This window comes from Bidens hawaiensis, unplaced genomic scaffold (assembly GCF_021521415.1).
Source record: "Bidens hawaiensis isolate Kalapana, Puna unplaced genomic scaffold, B.hawaiensis_p1.1 tig00020893_1, whole genome shotgun sequence".
Taxonomy (NCBI): Eukaryota; Viridiplantae; Streptophyta; class Magnoliopsida; order Asterales; family Asteraceae; genus Bidens; species Bidens hawaiensis.
Genome location: NW_027493218.1, coordinates 150013 through 175276, shown reverse-complemented (window position 1 = coordinate 175276; position 25264 = coordinate 150013). Strand labels below are relative to the sequence as shown.

At 33.5% G+C, this 25264-nt stretch overlaps 4 protein-coding genes across 4 annotated transcripts; 3 read left to right on the top strand and 1 right to left on the bottom strand.

Moving 5' to 3' along the window:
• Positions 1–2053: 2053 nt before the first annotated feature.
• On the bottom strand, positions 2054–4517 carry LOC143562007 (large ribosomal subunit protein uL14). Its single transcript, XM_077049937.1, has 4 exons — positions 4413–4517; positions 4044–4328; positions 2507–2548; positions 2054–2300 (listed from the first exon to the last, which is right to left on the bottom strand). Exons 1-4 carry the CDS (start codon positions 4423–4425, stop codon positions 2218–2220), a joined length of 423 nt encoding a protein of 140 aa, XP_076906052.1. The 5' UTR covers positions 4426–4517; the 3' UTR covers positions 2054–2217.
• Positions 4518–11361: 6844 nt separating this feature from the next.
• On the top strand, positions 11362–13087 carry LOC143562015 (putative G3BP-like protein). The gene is made up of 4 exons (XM_077049943.1): positions 11362–11400; positions 11490–11624; positions 12646–12883; positions 12987–13087. The coding sequence occupies exons 1-4, from the start codon at positions 11362–11364 to the stop codon at positions 13085–13087; spliced, it is 513 nt and encodes a 170-aa protein (XP_076906058.1).
• Positions 13088–18339: 5252 nt separating this feature from the next.
• LOC143562014 (uncharacterized) lies at positions 18340–21587 on the top strand. The gene is made up of 4 exons (XM_077049942.1): positions 18340–18389; positions 18497–18631; positions 20182–20413; positions 20998–21587. The coding sequence occupies exons 1-4, from the start codon at positions 18357–18359 to the stop codon at positions 21585–21587; spliced, it is 990 nt and encodes a 329-aa protein (XP_076906057.1). The 5' UTR covers positions 18340–18356.
• A 1461-nt stretch (positions 21588–23048) lies between these two features.
• On the top strand, positions 23049–24839 carry LOC143562006 (uncharacterized). Its single transcript, XM_077049936.1, has 4 exons — positions 23049–23511; positions 23590–23724; positions 23808–23888; positions 24509–24839. The coding sequence occupies exons 1-4, from the start codon at positions 23451–23453 to the stop codon at positions 24736–24738; spliced, it is 507 nt and encodes a 168-aa protein (XP_076906051.1). The 5' UTR covers positions 23049–23450; the 3' UTR covers positions 24739–24839.
• The last annotated feature ends 425 nt before the right edge of the window (positions 24840–25264 follow it).

Sequence of the window (25264 nt, the reverse complement as noted above, 5' to 3'; positions counted from 1 at the left end):
GAATAATGAAAATAAAATGTGTAATCATCAAAATAATCATATTCTAAGGGGCTTATATTGTATTGAAGGAGACAAAGGACCAGGCCCTAGGATGTGCAAATTTAGACAGACCCTAAAATCCCAACCAAAAGGCCCATACCGGCCCAACCAACGGAACCAATTGAATTTATGGTGCGTGGTTATAAACGGTAAAATTAACTTTTGAATCTTTTTTTTTTTTTTTAGTGAGTTTAAGTTCAACAAATTATATATTTTTTTTATTAAATTATTATTATAAGGAAAAATAATCCTAATAAAACACCCGTTGCTCTAGCTAATTGTTCACCCCTGAAACGAGGATGGACGTAGTGAGGGGTAGAGGTGCACAAAATAACCGGTTCCGGACCCGACCCGGATCCGGTTCCTACCCATACCCTACCGCGGGTAGGACCAGGTATAAGATTTATCCCCATAGTCGTACCCGGAACCGGAAATACCCGATCAAAACCCGGAAAAAAACCCCGAAGGAATCGGTCAAAACCCGACCTGGAACCGGTCAAAACCCAAACCCGGTCAAATACTCGACTATACCCGGAACCGGTTCCTACCCGAACCTGATTTGACTTTTGTTGACCATACCCGGAACCGGTTCCTACCCCGTTCGGTGTTTAAAAAATACCCAATTTTGTGCACGTCTAGTGAGGAGCTGCTTAAAAGCATATTAACATTTAAAGAACGATAACTAATTCAGCAAGGTTCAAACATGTGTTGTGACGAAAAGAACAAATTAAAACCAAATAACACCGGAACTGGGATTGGTATTAACCAGCAGAACATTCAAACCAAAGAACATTGGTACTAAGGTGCTGTTTGTTTTTCCTCAGAAGCACTTCTCCATCTCTTTTGTCTGCACCGAGAAGAGGGCGCGCAGACGTTGGGCTCTGCAGTGTGTTTGTTTTTTCGCAGACGTTTCATTAAAAAACGTCTGCGCGCCCTCTTCTCCCAGAGGTGATGGTATTATAACTTCTTAACCTCTTCTGCCCATTTATTTCATCGATCATCATCATTCTCCACCTAACCCTAACTCCTCCTCCTAACTCCTCTCCACTGCCGCCGGCTACCTCCACACCGTCGGCCGCTCAGATTCCAGGCTCAGATTCCAGATTCCAGGTTCATTTATTTCATCGATCATCATCATTCTTGTTCTTCATTCTTGGTCTCAATAGCAACAGCTCAGATTCCAGGTTCATTTTCTTCCAAAATTCTGTGTTAATTGTATGTTTTGATTTTTTCTTGATTGATGAGGCTTCACGGCTTAAGCGAAATTCTTTATATTTGTGTTAATTGTATGTTTTGATATTTTAATGAAATTCTTTATATTTGGGTTATGTTTTATGATGATGTAATAATCTTGGTAGCTTGATATTCTGCCCTAAATAGGGGTGGGGGTTGCAAACGAGCAGAGCCGCTCGAGAGCTACTCGGGCTCGAATCGATAAAAAACTTGAAACAAGCCGAGCCCGAGCCTCAAACAAAGCTCGTTTAGTTACCGAGCTTGAGCCTTGTGTATTTCTAACATAAGACTAACAAGTATCATCAGATACAGATCATGTTAAGAGCACAATGAGATTTGTGACAGAAAATAAAATGAATTTTAGCAGTCTGCAGATGTTAAAAAACAAACAGTCTTCTTGTTGCAGACTGCAGAGTTTTGGTCCACCTCTTCTGCTACAGATGTTGGCAGATGTGGTTTCGCAGTCTTCTGACATTTTACCTCTGAAAAACAAACAGCACCTAAGATTGGTATTAACAGGCAGTAGTTTTACATATTGCAATTTATACAAAACATGAGGATGTTCACTTGGCATATCTTTTTTGGTTGATATATCGAGCATCAAAACAACACCGATCAAAATTTTGTTTGTAAATTGAAGACCCAACATCTCATGTCAACAGGCAAACGCTATCTACTGAATCAACTTCTGTTTTGAGTCCTGGGCTGTACCCATTGCTCGTCTTTAACGACTACGACAAATTACTGTTTTAAAAGTATCATTTGATTGAATATAATATAATAACAGAAATCCAACTTCATTGCACCAAAAACATATAATAATAAGATAACCAACCACTGAAATTCCATTTCTACCAAAACTCTCAACATAATAAAACATCAAATATTCAGTCAAAATAACACAAAAGAGAAGATGCACCAGTAACCAAAACTCCAACCCGGTTCCTAAACAATTGCATTGGCAGCACTTGCAATTCTAGGCCACAAATCAGCGCATTCCTTTCCAATTGGTCCAGTAATTGCAGAACCTATAGAAAACAAGCAAGCTCAAACTTAGGACCAGATCAAACTTTCATACAATAACAAACAATTACTTTCAAGATACGCAGCTAAACAAGCAGTAAGCATTATATAAAAACTTGAAAATTTGGATTCAACTAAAGTGACAGTTCATTTGATAAAAAAAAAACAACCAAAAATTGACAGGATAACACAGCAGTTGAACAAGATGTACCTTTCATTTCTCCCTTCGGATTAACGATAACTCCAGCGTTATCTGCACAAATAAAGATGAAGAACTTAAAACTTGTTATATCATCGTGTATATATAAGTAATAGTCATTGTACAGAAAATCAACTGGAAATTCTAAACCAGAAAAAAATGGTATCTTTTAAGAAATAAATGAGCATTCACCCCTTTATTGTTTTTTGTCAATGTTAAAAAGGTAAAAAAAATCGTTGAATTCTCGCACGGCCGTTCCAAAGATTGCACCTGTCTTCATTATGGTAGTGTTGTCAACTACCGTTGTGATAATTGCCGATAAAGAAAACTTGAGGGTTGAGAATAAGTGTTTGAAAAAAAGTCTTAAACCCATCCAAATACGACAATGCAACACATTTTCTTTTAGGTAATCTCCAAACCCCGGCATGCTAATCCACAATATGGGGTAAAGTGTAAAACTGAACCATAAAACAATTACGGTATCCACACCAAGCACACAAACTCAAATGAGAAAACACAACAAGCTTTACAAATTAGCTAGTAAGAAAAAGTGTTGCATCGCAGCAAAGAAAGTTTCTAGACACGTCTTCTTTGAACCCGATTCATTCTCAACCTTCAACCCCCCTTCATCCACAACCATCAACACGGGATTTAACAGCAGCACAATAACATAGACCAGTTCAAACTTTGAAGTTGCCATCGGCTAATTCATTGATTTTTATTAACGTGTTAAAGTTAACAAGAAAAAGTGTTGCATCGCAGCAAAGAAAGTTTCTAGACTCGTCTTCTTTGAACCCGATTCATTCTCAACCTTCAACCCCCCTTCATCCACAACCATCAACACGGGATTTAACAGCAGCACAATAACATAGACCAGTTCAAACTTTGAAGTTGCCATCGGCTAATTCATTGATTTTTATTAACGTGTTAAAGTTAACAAGAAACAATAGCAAAAGAAACAAAAAACAATGACCAAGTTTCAATAAATTACCACATAACAAAATAACATTTTTTGTAAATGTAAATTTTACAGCACATCTTTATCATACACTGAAGGTGCAAACCACCCAAGCAGATTCATAAACCTAAAACAGCTGATTATTTATAATAAATTTTATAAAATAGAAATTAGAGTTAATAAAAGTACTGATAATAATAATAAAAGACTAATCCATAATGTTATTAAAAAACTAACTAAAAAATATAAATTATGTTGCATATAAATATATAATTAGAAAATATATCTATAAATAAGGTAGTAATAATAACAATAGCAACAACAACAACAACAACAACAATAATAATAATAATAATAATAATAATAATAAAAATAAACTAATCTATAATGTTATAAAAAAACTAACTAAATAATACGAATTATGTTACATATAACTATATAATTAAAAAATATATCAAAAAAAAAGTAATAATAATAATAAACTAATCTATAATGTTATGTAACACTAACTAAATAATATGAATTATGTTACATATTACAACTAAAAAAATATCCAAAAATAATTATAAATAAATAAAAATTAACTAATACCTTCAAAGTACATAAACACGCCGTCCTTTCGGCGCCACGGCTTACGCTGACGAACGATGACAGCTGGCATAACCTTCTTCCTGAGATCCGGCTTACCTTTCTTAACCGTAGCCATAACCATATCACCAACGCAAGCCGATGGAAGCCGGTTAAGCCGACCTTTGATTCCTTTGACTGAGATGATGTACAGGTTCTTAGCACCAGTGTTATCAGCACAGTTCACCGTTGCAGCCACCGGAAGACCTAACGACATACGGAACTTGTTCCCGGCGGAGCCACCGCGACCTGATTAACAATCATAAACAGTTAATTGAGCAATTAATTAAGATTATTAGATGAAATGAAGATCAATTGAGTGTGTGATTGAACCTCGTTTCGACATGGTGGATGGTGTTAATGGAGGCGGAGTGATTTGGGGATTAGGGTTTTATATAAATGTTTTGTGACGATGGTTTATTAGGGTACGGGAGGTTTGGGCTGGGGTCTGATATTTGGGCCGGTAGACGTGTTACAAAAAGCCTGAAAAAACTTGATAAAAAACTTGAACATGGAACCGGACCTGATAAAAATACTCGGAATCGGTTTTTTTGTTATACCGGGTTTTTAATACCGAACCCGTATCCGACCTACCCATAAGGTATGGATAAGGTGCATTTCAGTACCAAAACCTGTACCCGAACCGGACCCGGTTTGTACCTGAACAGGGTTTTTCCAATACCCGAAATCGGGTTTTTCAAATACCCGATTGATACCCTAAACTACCCGAAAAGTACCTGAAAAATATTCAAAAAATACCCATAAAAAGTGCAAACTCTTAAAAAATTCAATCTATACCCGGAAAACAACCCGAAAACCCCCAAAATTAGGGTGTTTTTAATACCCGGAATTGTGGTATTTAAATACCCGGTTTTAGAATATCCGGCTCTATACCCGACCCGAACCCGATACATATGGTATGGTTTTTTAGAGGCAATACACGTACCCGAAACCGACCTGGATATTGCCAAGATACGATTGTAACATCACGAGTATATCGGATCAAAAGTGCCAAGTTTTAAAGTATGGCTAGAGTTTTTCTAGTGATTGAATTGATGATTATAAGGGAAACATTGTCTTGATATCTAATGTTATTGTTGTATATGGGTTATAAATTCTATCTTAACATAGAGTTACAATAGTTGAGAGAAAACACTATATTGACATAGTGTTTAGGAGAAGTTCACTAACTCGACATAGTGAACTATTGAAGATTTGTAAAGACACATCATCTTTATATATTGTGCTGAAGAAGATGATCACTTACTTAGAAGAATGAAGCGTGTAATTTGTGATCCCAATTCACTACCATTTAGATATTCGTCTACCGAAAAAAACTTTAAATCAGAAAACAATGGAGAGGACCAGAGTGGATTAATTAGCATTCACCCCGTATAAATTGGTTGTGTCATCACTACCCATAAAATCTTTACTTGTCGTAATTACTAATTGGCGAGCAATACTATTATTGTGGTTTTGAGCAGGGGCGGAACTACATGTTTAAGTACGGGTTCACGGGAACCCAGTGAGTTTCGAAAAAATACTGTAGCGGCAATATAAAAAAGTTATAGTGAACCCATTATGTAAGGCCCCGTTACCGGTAACCCTATTTTCGTGTTGGATTTACTCATAAACACAGTTCTAAATATCAGAGTTACTTAAAACATTTACGCGGAATATAAAACTTTCATAAAACATTACAATATTTCATAACTTGTCTCAAAACATCCTTTGTCTTTCACATTTAAACATTAAAATCAAAACATCATAAGTCTTCAGATGCCAGATTCTAGTTCAGTGCCATGTGTCTCCTCAAGCGAGCTGCCTCATCCTACTCACCTGCGTGCATACTAAAAGTCAGCTACGCTGAGTGAGTTCTAGATAATCACATAATCATACCATTCACATAACATTATATTCTTTCATTCATGCTTTTATACTTTCATATTTTCCTACATTCATACTTTCTTACTTTCATACTTTCTTACTTTATTTTGTATTAACTTACTTTCATATCTTATGTTATAAAGAGCATTACGCCCTACATTCCTCGAGTATTATTAGGGCTCGGTACCCTCTTTCCTCGAGTATTATTAGGGCTCGGTACCCTCTTTCCTCGAGTATTATTAGGGCTCGGTACCCTTCTTCTTCGAATATTAGTAGGGTTCGGTTCCCTAGTTCTCGAATATTAGTAGGGTTCGATTCCCTCTTCGTTACCATACAACCATACATTATCATTTCTTCCTTCTATTATCTCTATCATGTTCATACACATAAACATACATAACATACTTACCTTATACATAGCGTTACAACCTGACAGTACGTGCAATATCCGAAGATCGTTCACGTACCATCAAGCAATCATTAATACATTTCACATTATCCACATAAGGCATACACTTATCTATTAGGATAAGTGTATTAACAAACATGTTGAGTATGCACACAGCCCCGAAAACATAACACATAAATGGGGCTAGAAACTCACCTGAACACGGTTACGTTCTCCGTTGATCGTAATCCCTTTCTTCAGTTGTGCACGGCTGACTGTATAACAAGTATACATATCAATTTAACTATCACTACTTATAACATCTTTCTAGTCTTAATTACTACCCACAACGAACGGGGGTCCGGGGGCAGCGCCCCTGGCAGCGGGGTCTAGGGGCGGCAGCCCCTAGCAGGGTCCAAGGGGCAGAGCCCCTGGCTGGGGTCGAGCTGCCAGGTCAGCTTGGAAAAATTTTATTTCCATTAACTGTCTTAACACATTTTCATTAGATTTTAAATTTATTTTCTAAACGAACTTGGCTTTAGGCGAAGTTAAACCTCAGGCGAACTTAGCTTTAGGCGAAGTTAAACCTCAGGCGAACTTATCATCAGGCGAAGTTAAACCTCAGGCGAACTTGTCATCAGGCGAACTTAAACCTCAGGCGAACTTGTCATCAGGCGAACTTAGGTTGCAGGCGAAGTTCATCAGGCGAACTTAGCTTGCAGGCGAAGTTCATCGCCTGAAGGCGAAGTTGCCCAGATGAAGGCGAAGTTGCCCAGATGTCCGCTGTTTCGGTTTCTGATCAACATTTCGGGCGATTTTAACACCCTTGTTAAGGTTCAATACCACCCACTACACTTCCCGACCATTTTCGGTCGTTTATACACTAAAAGCTCGGATCTTTAAACTTCCAAGATCAAGAATCATACCTTTTGAGCTTGTTTGGATCTCGTTTATCTTGGTATCACCACTAATCTTTCTCTCTTACCCGGACCTCGCTCGATCCTTCCTTCTTTCTCGGCCCGGCCGGCGGCGGTTTGGGTGTGCTTGGTGTGTGTATATGTGTGTGTTTAGGGGAGTGGGGGAAAATGAAGATATTTTGGGATTTTGGGGGTATTTATATCCCTGAAATCCCATTCTCATTTAACCCATCTCAATTAATCCAAGTCCAAGACCCGCTCCTTCCCCGACATTAATCAATTACGCGAAATCACTAAACATAACTTCCTTTATTCATCATTAAAATTTTAGGATGTTACACATTAATAAAAGCTGGAGTGAACCCATAGACAACAATGAAGAACTAGACAAGTGTTAAGCAGCTTTGTTTTCAAATCGCAGGTCGCGGGTTCGAGGCTGCTTGATGGCATATTTTTGTTTTGAAAACTTACTTTCTTTAATGCAAACCTTTAAAAATATATTATGGCTTCTAACTCTCTCTCTCTGATCCCTTTTTTTTTGTCCAATCTTATGTTTATTTTGACTGCAACTAAAACAACCACTTTGTTCTTATTTCTTTTCCCTAATCTAATGAATATTTTGAAAAAAACCCGTAGAGCTTGAAATTGGTTTATTAACAGAAGACTACAATTTGGTTAGGTACTTATTTTGAAAAGTTAGTTTTTTCTTTTCTTCATTTTATATTGTTGTATTTTCATACAAGCCCGTTAATCCCAAGCCGTGCAACTAAACACTTAGTAACAGTTTTAATTTTCCAAGGTTTGTTTTCGTTTTCGATGACGGTTTGACATAAAAACCGTCAAAAGCGGACCGTGAACACCCATATTGAACCATCCCCGACCCGAACCATCAAACCGACCTGAAATATTAAACGTCTGGTCGTATAAAACTGGAGCATCAAATAACAGTGAACCCACTGGAAAAAATTCTTGGATCCGCCACTGGTTTTGAGATTTACAATAATATTGTTGAGTTACTTGCCAAGTGACTTCACTAAGATCATCATATAGGAGATCAAATCTACATGTTTTTTTACATGTCAGGAACAAGGTTAAATTGTCATCTATAGAGTGATGCTTACATGCTGAAGTTTTGTTTTTAAAAAATTATAACAAATAATATATACTAAAATATAAACTTTTGAGTTCTTGGGTACTCTCCAAATTACTGTTCACTTTTAGTACTTTTCTTCAAGCTTTGACTACGAACACATGTAGGCAAGCTTTTACTTTTTCTCAACATGTACAACATCTATCTATTCTAATAAAAGACTACCTCTTTTTATCACCTGTCAATCCTATATTCATTCTTACATTTTTTTTTACTTATTTATTTCAATATATAGTCCTTATCTTTTAAGTCATTTCAATATATGAATTCAAGTTTATTTTAATTATATGTAAATCATAATTGATTTATTCATTAACATTAATGGTGAAATAAGAAAATATTAAAATTGACGTTGCTGGTTTGTTAGAATAAAATTTTAAAGTCACAGGTAATTGCGAATTAAAGCAAATAAAAGGTGCATCATTGTCGAAGAAATTTGGATTTGTATGGTAAACTACAAATTGTTTTTTAAACTGAGATTCAAGCAACGGTGCATAATTTTTTATATAAGATTAGTTTCAAATATAGATTTAAAATTTTCTCTTATGCATTTGAACTCAGAAAAATGTGCATTTTCTTAATTTTCTCGAAATGTTTGGTATAAATATTGCAAACATGGAGAATACCTATTATATATATCTTGGTGTTTAACATTAAATTATTGAAGTTGAATATTATAATTATAATCATTATGTATACCGATTTACTATATGAAGTATATGTCATTTATTTATATGATTTTTTGGTTAGTATAAAGGGTTTTAGCAATAAGAAAATCAATATTTAGTTTTTGATATTTTATTGTATAACTCAGACCAAAATGCTTCAGAAACATATATTTTCACATTAATATAAAAAAAATAATTATCTGGTTAAAAGTCATTTACCACGCTTCCAACAAATGCGAAATCTTTGCTTTTTTTCTATATGTTTTTAAAATATATATATCGATTAATTAAATACTCCAACAACTCCCGTGATATTAACTAATAACATGGGATTAGTATTCAAAATTTATACATACATTATCTAATACTTTCAACTATTATAAATAAAAACCACTACCTACACTTTATGTAAATTTAAATCTTCTAATATTCTGCTAACTCGGAATAATCACTTTTATCTGAACATGACTTTAAGGTTAGTATGTCTTTGTCCTTTTCCATTAATATGAAATGAAAAAAATTCATTTTGTTATATTTTATTTTCCGATTTTATATGTTGCTTGATTATATAATTGTTAATTGTAAAATATAAAATCAAGTAAAAATTTGTCATACACAAAATATTAATAACACCAAATTTATCATGATCAGTTAGTTTCAAATTCTAAAGATTATAATAATGGCTATATCATCAAAGTTCAAATAATCTGGTTAGCAAATGATCCCAAATGACATTATATTAATTGATTAAAAGGTATGATATTTTATGTGTATGAATATTTTTTTTGTTAGTTTCATGGGTATAATAGCATTTAGTTAGGGTTGGTATGTACTTGAAGAATCTTATTTGTCACACGGACAACTATATGTGGCTATATCAAGAGTTATAAGCATACATATATGTTATCTTATCAAGAGTTACAAGCATGCATGGACTAAAGATTTTGATTTGTGATAAACAATGTATACCAACCAATATAATCACAAATGTAGTGTACAAGGAAGGTTTTACTTATTTGTAACATATTTGTGTGATCTTAGTTATGTAATTTATATAATTTTAATGTAAATTTTAACTGTATAAAAAAATATGATCTTTTTGCTAACTATATTTCACTTAATGGTTAAAGTATAAAATTTTCATCAATTACCCGTGTAATACACGGGCCTCAAACTAGTTTTTAATAAAATATTCTATTTCTTTTTTTTAAATAGTTGTTTAGCATTCTAGTAATCTAGTTGGTCTTTGCAGATAAACTTTAGCTAGCTAGACTGACATTACAAGGAAGTGAGATTCTGGTTGGATAACAAAATCTCCCAAGTTAGAATTATATTTCAACCAAGTTTTACATTACTTTGGGTGACAGGTTTTCTAAAAACAAGAGAGAGTGTGTTCTTACCACCCATTGTTGTATCTTGTATGCAATTACGGACGTATGAAATCGACTTTTATCATTGCATTACCCCGAATAGCCAGACTTACTCATTTATTGTTCAAAAAATATCATGGTTGGTCGTTGGACTTTGATGGCTAGACATAATTCTTAATCATACCATGTTGTTGAAAAATAAAGATTTTCGGCATTCATACCTAGAAAACATTAAACGTTAATGGTTTGCAATCAATATATAAAAAATGTTGAACCTTTTTTGGCATACCACAACTATATTTCTTTTGTTTGAAACACTAACTGCCAAAACCCGGTACCACCGTAACGGACCAAATCAAATAGATACTAAAGAAAATCTACAAGTTGCTTTTACAGGGCGGCCGTCTACGAGAATTTAAATACCTCGGCCGAGCAAAATTAAAAAGGCCCGTATGCCTTAACGAAATTTTTTTATTCGCTAGTGTACATAGATAAAACTTTTATCGACCAATTCTGAGCATGCATTTATCTCATAAACCATAGCAAATAACCTTATTTTTAACACAAAAAACACATATATGTAATACATATAAAAATGTTTATGTCCCCAAACCTTATATGCCCCAACCAATTATGCGGCTCGAACACCCTCCAAATCTCCCATGTGCTTTTAAAACAAAACCTCCATCCATGTTTTCATTTTTCACATATGTTCTATTTATAAAATCAAAAACCCTATGTAAATAACACCTACATGGCTACATAAAGCAATGAACACTGCCAGAAGCCAATGTCCTTTCAAAAAGACTCCCATCATATCCAATCCAACGGCTATCATAATATTAATATAACTTAAAACCCTCTGAAACTTCATCAAGCAAAATTAAGATTTGTAAATTGTAATGGCCAGCTTGTACTCATCTTCCATCATGGTTTCACAGGCATAATATTAATATGCTTTTGTTTTTATGTTCGTTTAATATTAATCTCTAAAACTTAGTATAACTTACAACATGTTTGTTTTTGTTAGGTTGGTTTGCACTTTGTTCAAAAATACTATGATGTGCTTCGGGAACACCCGGCATATCTTTACCAGTTTTACACGAGTTCTAGTACTATGATTAGAGTTGATGGCGAATCTACCGTGACCGCATCGGGTGTATCTGTGAGTTTTATATAACTTCGAATACATTGTTGCATGACGCTTACTTTTATCTATGTTTCAACCGAGTATATTTGTATTTAGGGTGCTTATTTTTTAAATGTCTCGTTATAAATTTTTCTCGAACGCCGGTTGTAAACAATGGAGTCAAGTTATTCTACAAAAGAAAAAAATGGAGAAGGGTGAAAAAACCCCCTAAAAAATAATAAAAATTTAATAAAAAATCATAACTCAAAATTTAATAAAAAAAAAATGAAACATGCAAAAACGCAAAAATGTTTAAATCGTTTTCCTCGTTCTAAAAAAGACAATGTTGAGGAAAAAACATCATTGTGTCTTTTTATTTATCATTGTGCTGTTTATTTTCGTCATTGATTGTGTCTTATTTCCTTGACATTGTGTCTTTTTTTATTGATACTGTGTTATATTACTCAACATTATGTTATATTTTGTTCGGCATTGTGTAAAATTTTGCAACCTATTGTGTCTTTTTTTTATTATCATTGTGTTGTTTGTTCATTTTCGGCATTGTGTATTTTCGTCGTTTTTTTTCTGAATCGGAATGACGGGGGAAACATTTTGGTTTTTTTTTCCGGTTTTTATTTATATTTTGAGTTATGATTTTTTAATAATTATTTTTGAATATTTTGTTGAGGGGTTTTTTTATGTGAACACAAATCTTTCTCACACTTTTCATTGTTGTCTCCCTTTGCATTTTAACTTTACCCGTGAACAATGATGTACACGTAACCGAAACATAAACAATTAAACATACATGTTATCAAAGCCACCTAACGTTATGGTGAGCGTTAGCACCGTAATGAATCAAACCGATGTCGACTGAATTCCATGACAAGAGGAATTCACCTAGTTTAAAATATGCATTTTGACACAACAATTTATTAATGTAATTAATTACTATTAGCAAAGTAGTCAATTTCTAATAACAGGTAGCTTACCGTGTTATGTTAATATTGGTTTATTTTGTGAAACAGCATTTTTTTTTATAATTGTTTTATTGCAGCAAATCCATTTTCTTGTTCAGTCATTACACTGCAATGAAATTGAACTTAACACTATAAAATCTATAAAATCATGGAGTGAAGGGATAATAGTGTTGGTATCCGGTTGGGTAAAATCAGACCGCTTTAGCGGCTGGAGGAAGTTTGTTCAGACGTTTTCGCTCTCTCACCAAGATCATAAAAATATTTACATTGTTACAAATGACATATTTCATTTTGTTAGGGAGAAACACTTATCGGGTATCGCGTCTTTTTCTTATATATTCCGCTCGCTTGTTTGAATTTATAAAATTATATCACAACATGATCATAAACACTTGATAATATTAATTGTGACTTGTAGATGTTAAGGAGGAGGAGATCAAGGACCATGAAGGAGAGTACAAAGTCACCATGCCCAAAATACCCAAGATGGAACCGTTCGGTGACGGTGACAAAATCTAGTCATCTACCAAGGTATCACGACGAACCATGAATGGCAGGATTGTGCACGGCTCGGTTGCGTGCTTGAATCGAACCGAAATCCGAAACTTCGTTTTTTAGGTTTTGTTTTGTTTTCGATTTTTCTATTTGAGTTTGAAAATTTTGGACCAGAATAAAAAAGTGTGGCCCAAAATAATGAATTTAGGTTGAAATCATTTTGTTAAATAATTATATATTTATTTAATTCTTATAAATTACTTAAAACAAAAATAAAAAATGAAAGTCTAGAAATTCTGTCCGAGTTTTACGAAAACATAAAATCAAACCGCAGGGGTTTTTCGGTTTCATGTAGAACCCTAATGAAGGGACAAAGTTGAATGAACCCCAAAACCTTTACATCCTCAATAATTATTATAAAACACGGCAAACCGCCACAAAGGGCAACAAACAACACCGGTCGAATGAACCCCAAAACCTTTACATCCTCAATAATTTACACACTAGTAAAATTTTTTTATGTTAAAATCCCAAAAGTTCAGATTTTGTGTCATTTAACATTTTAACAAATACTGTGTTCAACTTTCAATACAACAGATTATTTTCAAAATCTTATTTTCTGGTAAGATTGTCATAGATTTTAATTTACTTCTACATTTATCAAGTATATAACACTTTTTAATAAAAAAACTTATTTGTTTTACATATATTTTATTGAAAAATGTTAAGAAATTTAAATATGCTTAATCGATGTAATTACAACAGACTAATTGATCCTATATTTTTATAAACATTTTAGTATTATAAAACTTTATTTAATAATTAAAAGTGCTTGGTACATTGGTACTGTTAAGTGATAGATATATAATTTGTCAACTTTGTTATATAGCTTGAAGAAAATGGAGTTTGGCTGCTCAAAGCGTGTACAAGCATGGCGATGTCATGGTTTATTTGGTTGATGATTTTGGATACGTTCTATGATTAAGTTTTGCATAGTTTTTATCACGGTGATGCCGATTATGATGTTGAAAAACTTAAAAAACGGGGTGTTAGAATATATATGTTTATGCTCCATGTTTTTGGGGTCTATCGCTTGTGTGTTTTTTTCATATGGTGACTCGTACTCATATGCCCTTAATATCCAACAACGGTGCTCTTTTTCCTCGTCCGTATCCCACCTAAAGCCTTGTTGCAAAAGAGAGAGCATGGAAGGTTCGGCATAACGGACACGTCTGAATGAGTGGTGTGAGGGAGGAAGTAGTCCAACCGTTATGGGTGCTCTAAGTGAACAAGGCATATTGATAAGATTTTATAATTATTCATAAAATGCTTTTTTTTATTATTTAAAGAAATAATAGTGACCTTATAAATCAATTCAAATAAAAAAATCTCTCTCAATCTCACAATAATCATCAACATTCATAAAAAAAAATCTATAGACCAACATCTTCAAGTGTTTTAAAGACTGACTGAAACCAGTGTGATCGATTCGGTTTGATACATTGGACTGGTTCAATATATAAATAAATTCAATATTTATATAATTTATCTTATTTTAAAATGGTTTCTTCGTTATTTTGTTATTATATATCTCAATTAGGCTATGTGTAGTGGATGAGCTACAAGCTGGGGCGTTTCGCGCCGTGTGGCGCCCAGTCTGCAAAGGGTGAGAATTTGCTTTTGGGGTGTAATGGTGTAGGGGCTACAAATATAATATATATATATGTATATATATCCCCCTCTCTCAATCACAATATAATAATATTAAAAAAACAATTCACCCCCCACAAACAACACAACCGGCGATAAAAGCTTGGCGCCCCCCCCACCCCACAATTCACCCCACATTTCGCCCGGGGGCGGTGTTGTAGCCCCTTCGCGCCCAAAATTCGCCCAAATCGACGCTAACTACATATAGCCTTATCATTTAAACATGTAACATTTTTTTTCTAAAATGTTGTTTACCCCAATTTTCAAAGTACTCATACCAAATAATAAATTGGTCTTAAGACTAATAAATTACTTTAGGTAGGAGGGAAATTAGATTTAAATTCACATATTCAAACGTATTCAAATGTTAAGTCAAACTCATAGAATTACTCACTCCTAAGTTAGCTCCTGACTTTGCTCACTTTATAACTTGTAAATCTGCCTATATATGGCATGTGAATATACGCAAATGAAATCAACCTCTTTAACCATCAATTTAATAATTGTAACAGGCTTAAGGTTTTGAATCGGGTAGTGATAATGCCGAGTTCGGTCTCATCTTCCGCTTCTAAGGTATTTGCTTTTCTGCTTGTTAAATCTCGAAAACATTGTATAATTATTATTAACAACACGTTTGGTTTATGTTTGTTAGGTTGGTTCGAACTTTGCTACCGAGAATGACTTGTCAGGTATTGTGTCTTTTACTTGTATCAGCCTCTTTTAATTAATAATATGTTGGTCACAAAATAATCAAACGACCGTTTTGATCGATAAAGTCAAACTTTGAAAATCATTGATGACAATAACTTTGAAATTTAATTGGTCGGAGTGTTCATTTGGCCAAAATAAGGACTTTTTTTAATTAAAAAGGTCAAGTGTTGAAATTTTTTGATCAAAATGGTCAACAAAAAAATGGTCGTTATTTAAACCAAAAAAAATCAAATTTTGAAATATATTGGTTGGTTTTTTGCACAATATCCGGATGGCCATTTTGACTAAAGAATGTCGAACTTTTCTTTGGTCAAAACGGACGTCCATTTCTATACAAATGATCATTTGAAATGATGTAGTATTAGATTTCAGAAGGTGTGTATAGCTGGTCCCATTTATAAAATATCCTAAAGTCATAAACATTGGAAAATAATCGTGACTTGTAGATGTTAGGGAAAAGAAGGAGATTAAGATCCATGAATGTGACAAAGATCTAAAGAGGAGAAAGGTTTTGACGTTCTTCCACACGGGCGCCAAAAATGCTAGCAGGATTAAGAGTGGATCTAACCATGTTGAACTGTGGATGAAACAAACAATAACCTTTTGAGTCCAAAAATGGCCCTTTTGTCATTTCGGCTATAATAGCCTGTCACTTGGTTCGTGGGATCTATATAGTCGAAGGAGCCGACACAGAGGTCATGTACGAACATTGTTTTAATCAGCTAGATGAAGTGGTCCGTAGGAACCTAACCAAAGACTCGAGCACATTAACCCGAGTCTTGGGAGGAATGGTGAAACCGATAGGGCAGATTCGACTGCCTGTCACTGTAGGTGCCCAAGGAAGGTTCCGAACGTTGGAGATGACGTTTTTGGTTATTCGTGCTAATGCTTCACCCAACGTCATCTTTGGACGTTCGGCCTTGGGGCATTGCAGGCGATGGCCTCGATTTGTCATGGAGTGATAAAGTTTCCTACTCCGAACGGCATTGCGACTATGTTGTTCGAAGAAGAGTAAGATGATGAAAATGTGACACTAGCCTAGTATGAGAACAAAAATTAGCTTATGTGGTCTATGTGTTCTTTAGTTATTTTCAGTTGGTAGTAGTGAGCATTTATGTTTTATGTTTAGTACTTTATGGTTCTATGGTTTGCTTGTAATGGTTAATTAAGTGCAATACAATATGCACAATTAGTTTGTGTTCTTTCATTGTTATCCAGTTGTGTGACTATTTGTTTAACAAATGTTTAATTGAAAATTATTAAAAAATTATTGTACTTAAGCATCATATAGTATCGGTATCAGTTTAATTTAAACCGTGTTTTAAAAGTATATGCGTCTTATCTCTCTTATCTATCATTTTAAATAAAAATGGTATAAATAAATATGTATTGGTAGCAATTCAATTTAAACCAAGAAATTGAAAGTATATGTGTCTTATATCTCTTATCTATCATTTTGAATGAAAATGGTAGAAATAAATATGAAAATGATATATCGGTATATCATAACAAGAAATAAATAGAAAAACCTTAAATGGGGTTGAAATGAGATCATAGAACGGAACACGTGTCATTATTTGATTCTCTAATATAAATCAAATGAACAACTTTTTAACATTTTATGATTAGAAAAAGATTATTATTTTGTGTATCAATCATCTTTGAAATTTTATTCAATGACAAAATTCATATGGTTTTTCATTATTTAATGTTTTCCAATCCAAGAAATGTATACTTACAGAATTGATGTAATTACAACACACATGACACAGTAGAATTTTATGCTGATACAAGTGAACAAAGCATATTGATAAGATTTTATAATAATTCATAAAAATCTGTTCTTAATTAAAGGACCTTTCTCAATGTCAATCATCATCTACATCAGCCCATAAAATCTATAGACCTACGTACATCTTCATGTGTTCGAAGACCTAATTGAAAACCAAACTTATGATCGATTACATTCGGTAGATTAAATTGGTTCAATTAATACACTGGTAAATTCTACATTAATTTAATGTAATATAGTATTTGTATTTTATGTGATATTTAAATATTTTTAAATTTTGATTATAAAATATAGGCATTCTATAGGTTTGTATTTTGGTTTCCAGGTTTCTCGGGTCGGGTTCTTCGGGTTTCAAAGTTTTAATTTTAGAACCGAAACATAATCCAAATCTCTCATGGTTTTTCGGGTTCAGATTATTTGGGTTCGGGTTTTTTCGGGTTGGGTTTATCAGGTTTCAGGTATATAAGAAAACAAAAGGTAAAGAAAATCTACAACGCGAAAACTAAAACAATATATTCTTCCATATTAGTTATGAAAATAATCAAATTATAAACAAACATAGCCCGGTAAATCAACATTTTATTCTTCTATTACCGTTTATTATTATAAAAGATATACAACCAATAAACAGTCGATCAACCATAATAGATGAAATATAAACAAGTGGAATGCGTAAAGTGTTACGTATATGACGTTTTTAAACAAATAGTTATTCGAACTTTTGCGATTGACACAAAATCTAGAAATCAGACCCAAGAACCAACAGTTTTTAAGTCGGGTTAGTCTGAATTCAAGTTCGTATTTTCTTGGACTGAGTTTCAGGTAAAAGTCACGGCCGCAATAAAATATAAAATATTCCAAAGTTTTGGTACTACATTGACAAAATCTAAACAGTTTGTGGTCTAAAGAAATAAAAAAATATATTTATACCGTCACCGTACTACGTTCATCCACCTCATTCCATTTCACCTTTCTCATAATAATAATAATAATATTAATAATAAGCTGTAACCACACTGTCATTAAATTGTTAGGGTTTAACAAAAATTAGGGTTTTGTTTTAATCGGGCTGTAATAATAATGCCCAATTCCTACTCATCTTTCGCTTCACAGGTATTATTATTATTATTATCATTAATATTAATTGTTCGTTTAATTAGTATCGAAATTAAACATTGCGTTGATTATTAATTTGATTAATTCATGTTTTTGTTTGTTAGGTTGGTTCGAGGTTTGTTCAGCAATACTATGATGTGCTTCGTCATCAGCCTGAGTTTGTGAAGCATTATTACAGCGGTTGCAGCACTATGATTCGAGTTGACGGTGAATCTACTGTTACTGCTTCTGCTATGTCTGTGAGTAAAATTATTATTATTATTATGATTATTATTATTATTATTATTATTATTATTATTATTATTTTCAACTCATTTTGCCCTAGTGAAATTAAATTTTGTTATTATTATTATTATTATTATTATTATTATTTTAATAATAATTGTATCAAGAAGAAAAAGGTGTTTGGAGGTGACCCACACAAAAAATATAAAAACACTGTTTTTTATTCTAGTGAGCTGCTTGAGCTTGGATCGATAAAAAAGCTGAGCTTGTGACTTAAATAAAATTTTTTTAGTTATTGAGCCCAAACTTGAGCCTTGTATCGAAAGCTCGTTTAGGCTCGTCTAGCCTTAACGAGCTGGGCACCAGTGCGGGGTGGTCAACTGACCCCGGCCCGACACCCCGATGGGCCCGTTTTTTAATTATATATATATATATATATATATATATTTGGAAAAAGATGTTTATTCTTAATGTTTATATCCAAATACTCAACTAATTTAAGGCCCTCATTATTTTTTTCGCTTTCGGCCCAAAAATATTTCACGATTCTTGGAGACGGCCTTGTTAACGAGCCTTGTGAATTTATAAGTTTTTCCTCTGTTGGACTTCTATTCATTACTTTCACATTGCATAACCGAGCTTGAGCTTAGCTTTAGCTCGTTTAAGTTACTACACGAGCTCGAACCGAGGTTAGACTCGTTAAAAGGTTTTTTTCCAAAATATATAAAAAATAATAAATAATAAACGAGCCGAGCCCGAGCTTGAAAAAACAACTCACAAGCCGAGCTCGAGCCTTAGAAAAAGAGCTTGAAACGAGCCGAGCCTTGACCTAGTTGAGAATTATGGTATAACATAGATTTAAAAAGTTTTGCGAGCATGTGACATGTTTGCTAATAGGCTCGATTACCCTGAAATATGCATACCCGTTTATCCAAACAATACTTGCGTAAATGTTTTCTTTTTTATTTATGTTTTGTTGTTGGGTAAAAAATAATTTACTAATTTACTTATTTTTAGTTTTTATAATTTCTATTTTCGTTGGGCAATATAATAATTTCCAACTGATAATTTCTCCTATTATTTCTAGGGGTCTGCAAAGTCCGTTCAGTTCGGTTATGGGGGTTAACCATAACCATAACAATAAATGAATGCCTGGCTAATCGCTTGTTATGGGTCGGTTTAGGTTAAGTTCGATTTGTTGTCAAATGTACATTCTATGTTTTATTTTCTTTATTCTAGTTGAAAATTGTTCGGCTATGTTGTAAAAGATGTAGAGTTATAGAATTTAGAATTAAAGGTATAAAAGATGAAGAAAATGGAAGTATAAAAGATAGAAACAGGGGTATAAAATTTGGAAAAAATACATACAAGGTTCGGTTCGGTTTCGGTTTCGGTTAAAGTCGGTTAACGAAGACACATTAACCGTAACCGTAACCGAATGGTTGGCTAATCATATTCACTTAACTAGAACTGTCGGTTTTGTTCGGTTATGGTTAACTGTTCAGTTTTCGGTTTTGGCTATTTTTACTGCCATTTTTAGGTTTTTAATTTTTTTTTATTGCAGCAAATACATGAACTTGTTGAGACATTAAACTTTAATGAGATTAAAATCAAGACCATAAACTCTGTTGGGCCATGGAATGAAGGAATTAATGTGGTGGTGTCTGGTTCAGTCAAATCTGATAACTTCAGTGGTTGGAGGAACTTTATTGAGATGTTTTCTCTAGCTCAACAAGATAAAGATTGCACTGTTATTAATAATATTTTTCACTTTGTTGGCAAAGAAGACTTATCAGGTATCATTACATCTTCTCCTATAGTATCTTATTCAGTTTATAAAATATTATATACTAATAATTAGGGGTGTGCGTGGTGCGGTTCGGTGCGGTTTTAGGCTATAATCAAACCAAAAACCAAAACTTGGTTTTTGGAGTTTTTGAAACTGTTCGGTTTCGGTTTTTTTGGTTTTGGTTTTTCGTTTTCTTTTTGGTTTCGGTTTTTTCGGTTTTTGCCGTTTGAGCATGATTTAAGCCGAAAAAAAAGTTACCAAAAATTAGTGAATTTAGGTATAAATAATTTTGTTAATTGTAAAATTATAGACTATTATTATACATTTGACCAAAAATATTTGAGTTAAATATTTATTAAATTCTTATAAATTACTTAATATAAAATATAAAAAACAAAAATTTAGGAATTCGGTTCGGTTTTTTCGGTTTTAATTACATGAAAAACCAAAACCGAACCGTTAGTTCGGTTTTTACAAAAACATAAAACCTAACCATCGGTTTTTGTTTCGGTTCGATTTTTTCGGTTTAAATTTTTCGGGTTCGAATCGGTTTTTTTGGTTTCTTGATAATTGTGACATACTGACATGTAGGTCTGGTATATGCAAAAAGTCCCATTGATATTCACTATATCAAGAGAGTGGACACTGAAACCGTTGAAGACTTCCTGTTCCGGTTCACCAAAGAAACCTCGCAGATCCCACGAGCCAATGACTCGATGAAAATCTCGGGTTTTGTCCATGGTGTACGCAACGATGAGCTTGTCGAGAAACTACATGAAAACATCCCAAAAACATTCAAAGACATGATAAATCGAGTCAAAGGCTTCGTTAGGGGAAAGAAGGCACGCAAGACAGCTGATGAGTCATCGCACCGCCCGACAAAAAAGGTGAGGCATAACCCCAACGGGTGCATTGATACCGACGATTGTTGGTATGACCCCAACGAGTACTGTGAATACCATGAGGATTTTGGTCATGGTACGGACGAGTGTGTCATTTTAAAGGCACGGTTTGAAGACGCACTGGAAACCGGAGAGTTCGACCTTTTTATGAAGGATATCAAGAAACTTGGTAAGAATAAGGAGTCTGGTGACAAAGATCCGAAGAAGAAAGTGACTCGGACGCTTTTCAGCAAAGACACTAAGGAAATTGGTAGCGTCGATCGTGGTTCTTCTGTTTGATGAGATCATGTTGATTCTAACTTTCGCGTAGTTTTTATCTAGTGTGTCCTTTAAGGATGGTGATGTGAATGATGATGATGAAAGACTTATAGACACTTAGTAACATAGTGTTGGATGGTTTTTATTATGAGCATATATATATGAATATTATCAATGATTTTGAATTAATTGCTTGTGTTTTTAGATCCTTTCACAAATCATTGAGGATATTGTTGCCTTGATCTTGTCTAGGGGTGCAAACGAGACGAGCCGAGCTTGACTAGGCTCGAGCTTGACTCGTTTAACTTACACAGAGCTCGAGCTCGGCTCGTTTCAAGCTCAATTTTCAAAGCTCGAGCGCTGCTCGTGAATGGATTTTATTTATCAATTATTTTTTATATGATTATAATTATTTATATATTTTTTTCATAACAATATATATTAATTAATAGTTATTAAATATATATTTAAACAAATATATATAAATGGCAGGCTCGTTTAGGCTCGCGAGCCGGCTTGAGCTCGATACATGAAGCTCGGGCTCGGGCTCGTTTATTAAACGAGCTTATTTTTATGCTCGAGGTCGGGCTTGGGCTCGATTAAGCTCGGCTCGATCGAGCTTTTTAACGAGCCGATCTCAAGTAGCTCGCGAGCAACTCAGCTCATTTGCACCCCTAATTTTGTCACTTGTAAGGTCGTCTTCAAAGAGATATGACGTTTAACGAAAATCACTTCACGTATTGTTACTTTTACGCACCTCTTTTAGGTCTACCTACGACGTTTTCGTTTAGACAATTTCATAGTAACTAAACTTTAAACTTAGCTGATTCACAACCATATGTTACGTGTTGTGACAAAAATGCCCTCACGAGTGATGTGCGTATAGTGACTTAACGAGATAGCAGGCTATTTTATGTTACCCGCAATTTGGATCATAGTTGTAGCTTAAGAAAAGTGAGAGGCAAACATGCATACTATATGTAAAATTCGGGAAGCATCTGTGTAATTAACTCATCTATTCATTCAAAAAACTTAAATCGATTATTCATTCATGTTCGATAATGTTGTAGACCAAGTACGTAATTTTTTTTAGTCTTGAATCAATTTATTAACTATTTAACTATGTATTCAAGATTTAAAAATAATAATAATCATATTAGAATATATTTTAAAAAAGAAAAATTAAAATTCTAGTGATTTGCACTTATACAAAAGATTTAACATTTTCTTTTTATAAAGTTGTGATTTGTTTCAATAAAATGTTATAAGCTTCAAAGATGTTTTTACATTTTAAGTATGATTAAAATAAGATTTGAAAATAATAATATTAATTCAACACAAAATCACCCAAAAATTCAGGACAACTTGTTATAAAAATAAAGATTTAACATAATAATAATACTAAAAAATAATTAAAAATAAAAATATTAAATTTCGAATAAACGAACATATATTAAGAACACAATTGAACGAACGAGGCCTATGTTCGTGTTTGTTCGTTAAGCTTACCAAACGAAATTTTTTGTTTCTGTTCCCTTCGAACTGTTCACCGAACGTTTGATTCATTTACAATTACCCTATATACCGAACCAAATAACCCTTTGTTCATTATTCATTTGTTTATCATGTCTTTGAAACCAAGTCATGTAACTAATCACTTGTCATATAGTCACATGAATGCATGGAGAATGAATATATTCATCTTGGCTTCAAAGCCAAGCAATGAACACAAACCTCAAATTATAACTACTTTGCTTTCAATATGAATTGATTCCATCCTTCCATTTCTTTATATTTTGTCAACAAAACCTTAACTCCATCTTCGAGTTCTTCGATGTTCAGAGAGATTAAGAGGTAACTCGTCAATAAAAAAGCGTTCTAAAGATGATGGTCAAGGCCCCTGTTAAAGCTCGCGGGGATCTATATTTTCCTTTTGAATCGCTAGGTACGTTTATATTCATCAGGGTGCTTTGCGAGCGAGCCAAATTTAGCTTATATAATAGAATTCATATATTAATGTCAGGTCTCCGTTATCTGATCCAATTTGAAGTAACAAAAGAAATTGGAACACGAATTATATCCCGTGACAACTCCAATACAAATATGAGACAGAATTGTGCTTCTAATTTGGCATCGACAATTACTTCCATAGAAAAAGGTTGAAACTTTTTACGTTGTTACATATTATTGTTTATTATCATTTGTCTATACAAGATTGTCTTATTTTTAATCTTAACTCAGGGTCACGACAACCCAAGATTCATCAAATTAAGGACGTTGATCGTACTGTTCAACGCCCTCGTGCAGTTTTATCTAGTCCCGGTATGCTTATTGTCCTTGGCTAAACAAAAATATCAAATTTAGTAGAAAATATTGTCTCTAGTTAAAACGGTAAAAATGACGTACGTGTTAGGTAAAAGACAAAACCTGATGACAATTACTAGATGTAACTCATAATAAATGAAAACGTTAGCTAAAAAGAGAGACGTTGTGACAAAGATATAAAATGCTCACATGCTAAATAATTGAGTAATCATAGTAAGTTTTTATACTATTTCTTAAACATGCCAAATTATCAAACTTGTCAAAAAAAAAAAAAAATTTAAATGCATTAAACCTATTAGCTATCATATAGTTTTATTCGGTTGTTATATAATCATGTAATAAAAGTGCAATTTTTATGCCGAATCCTTAAAAGATTGTGCAAAGTCGATTTAGACCGGAGTTTTAAAGTATGTTTCAACAACCGGTCTTAACATCCCATCTTTTTCACCACGTTTAGTTGTTACATTACTTGGTTTTGCAAATGGATTGCTAGTTACATGCGTCATTATTTGTTATGCACGGGAGAGATTAATTATGTCATAATATGATGTATTTCTTAACATAGATGCATTTTTCATGCCGTGTATAATTTGATTTTTATGTTGTTTCGCTAGCAGACAATGATCTTTTGATCAAAGAGATGAATAAGAGGACCTTAAAACAAGATTCTGGGTCCAAAGCACCTACAAGGAGACTTAAGTCAGCTTATGTTAACATAGAGAATGCACCCATAAGGATTCGTGGCACAAACTCAACATTTAACTCTCAACATCGTCCGAAAGTCAAGGACTCCAGTAAATCGTCTGTTGCAAAGGAAAAGACATGCATTACAAGGCTAAAATCCTAGTAAAGCTTAGAAACATTATGTTTGACTAACTAGAAAACTTGACCTGTTTGATTACAATCATTTATAACTAGTCTTTCCTTTTGGTCTCGTTTATTGGATTTGTTTAAAATGGAGATAATACACACTACGCTCTTTTTATTATCATGTTATTAAATATACATCAACACAATATGTAAAAGTATATAGCAATACTCATATAGCATATACACGTAGTAAGTAGACGCTAAACGTTAAATCATTACTTATTTAAAATATCTTTTATCATTAAACTTTTATAAATCAAGTAAGCTTGACATCAACACACACAATAAAACTCTTTACCGAGTCACACTCCACATGCGTCATATCCATTAACATATCAACCCAATCATCCGTTTTGTCTACCATCTTTTCACGTCTCCTCTAAGAAGCATAAGAAAAAAAACATATTTTAGAAAACAGATCCAGGTAGCTCAGCCGGTTATAACTATTGAATAAAAAAAGTGTATTCCGAACTGTCGATTGGGATTTTACCCTTTTAAACCCC

Bases quoted from the DNA above. Each gene is read 5' to 3' on its own strand.
- LOC143562007 (XM_077049937.1), bottom strand. The intron at 2,549-4,043 runs GTATTAGTTAAT...TTATTTGTGCAG, and splicing joins CGTGTTTATGTACTTTGAAG to ATAACGCTGGAGTTATCGTT. The intron at 2,301-2,506 runs GTACATCTTGTT...TGTTTTCTATAG, and splicing joins TCCGAAGGGAGAAATGAAAG to GTTCTGCAATTACTGGACCA.
- LOC143562006 (XM_077049936.1), top strand. From the start codon at position 23,451: ATGATGGTCAAGGCCCCTGTTAAAGCTCGCGGGGATCTATATTTTCCT. The intron at 23,512-23,589 runs GTACGTTTATAT...TATTAATGTCAG, and splicing joins TTTTCCTTTTGAATCGCTAG to GTCTCCGTTATCTGATCCAA. The intron at 23,889-24,508 runs GTATGCTTATTG...TTTCGCTAGCAG, and splicing joins TGCAGTTTTATCTAGTCCCG to ACAATGATCTTTTGATCAAA.
- LOC143562014 (XM_077049942.1), top strand. From the start codon at position 18,357: ATGCCCAATTCCTACTCATCTTTCGCTTCACAG. The intron at 18,390-18,496 runs GTATTATTATTA...TTTGTTTGTTAG, and splicing joins ACTCATCTTTCGCTTCACAG to GTTGGTTCGAGGTTTGTTCA. The intron at 18,632-20,181 runs GTGAGTAAAATT...TTTTTATTGCAG, and splicing joins TTACTGCTTCTGCTATGTCT to CAAATACATGAACTTGTTGA.
- LOC143562015 (XM_077049943.1), top strand. From the start codon at position 11,362: ATGGCCAGCTTGTACTCATCTTCCATCATGGTTTCACAG. The intron at 11,401-11,489 runs GCATAATATTAA...TGTTTTTGTTAG, and splicing joins CTTCCATCATGGTTTCACAG to GTTGGTTTGCACTTTGTTCA. The intron at 12,884-12,986 runs GTATCGCGTCTT...TGTGACTTGTAG, and splicing joins TAGGGAGAAACACTTATCGG to ATGTTAAGGAGGAGGAGATC.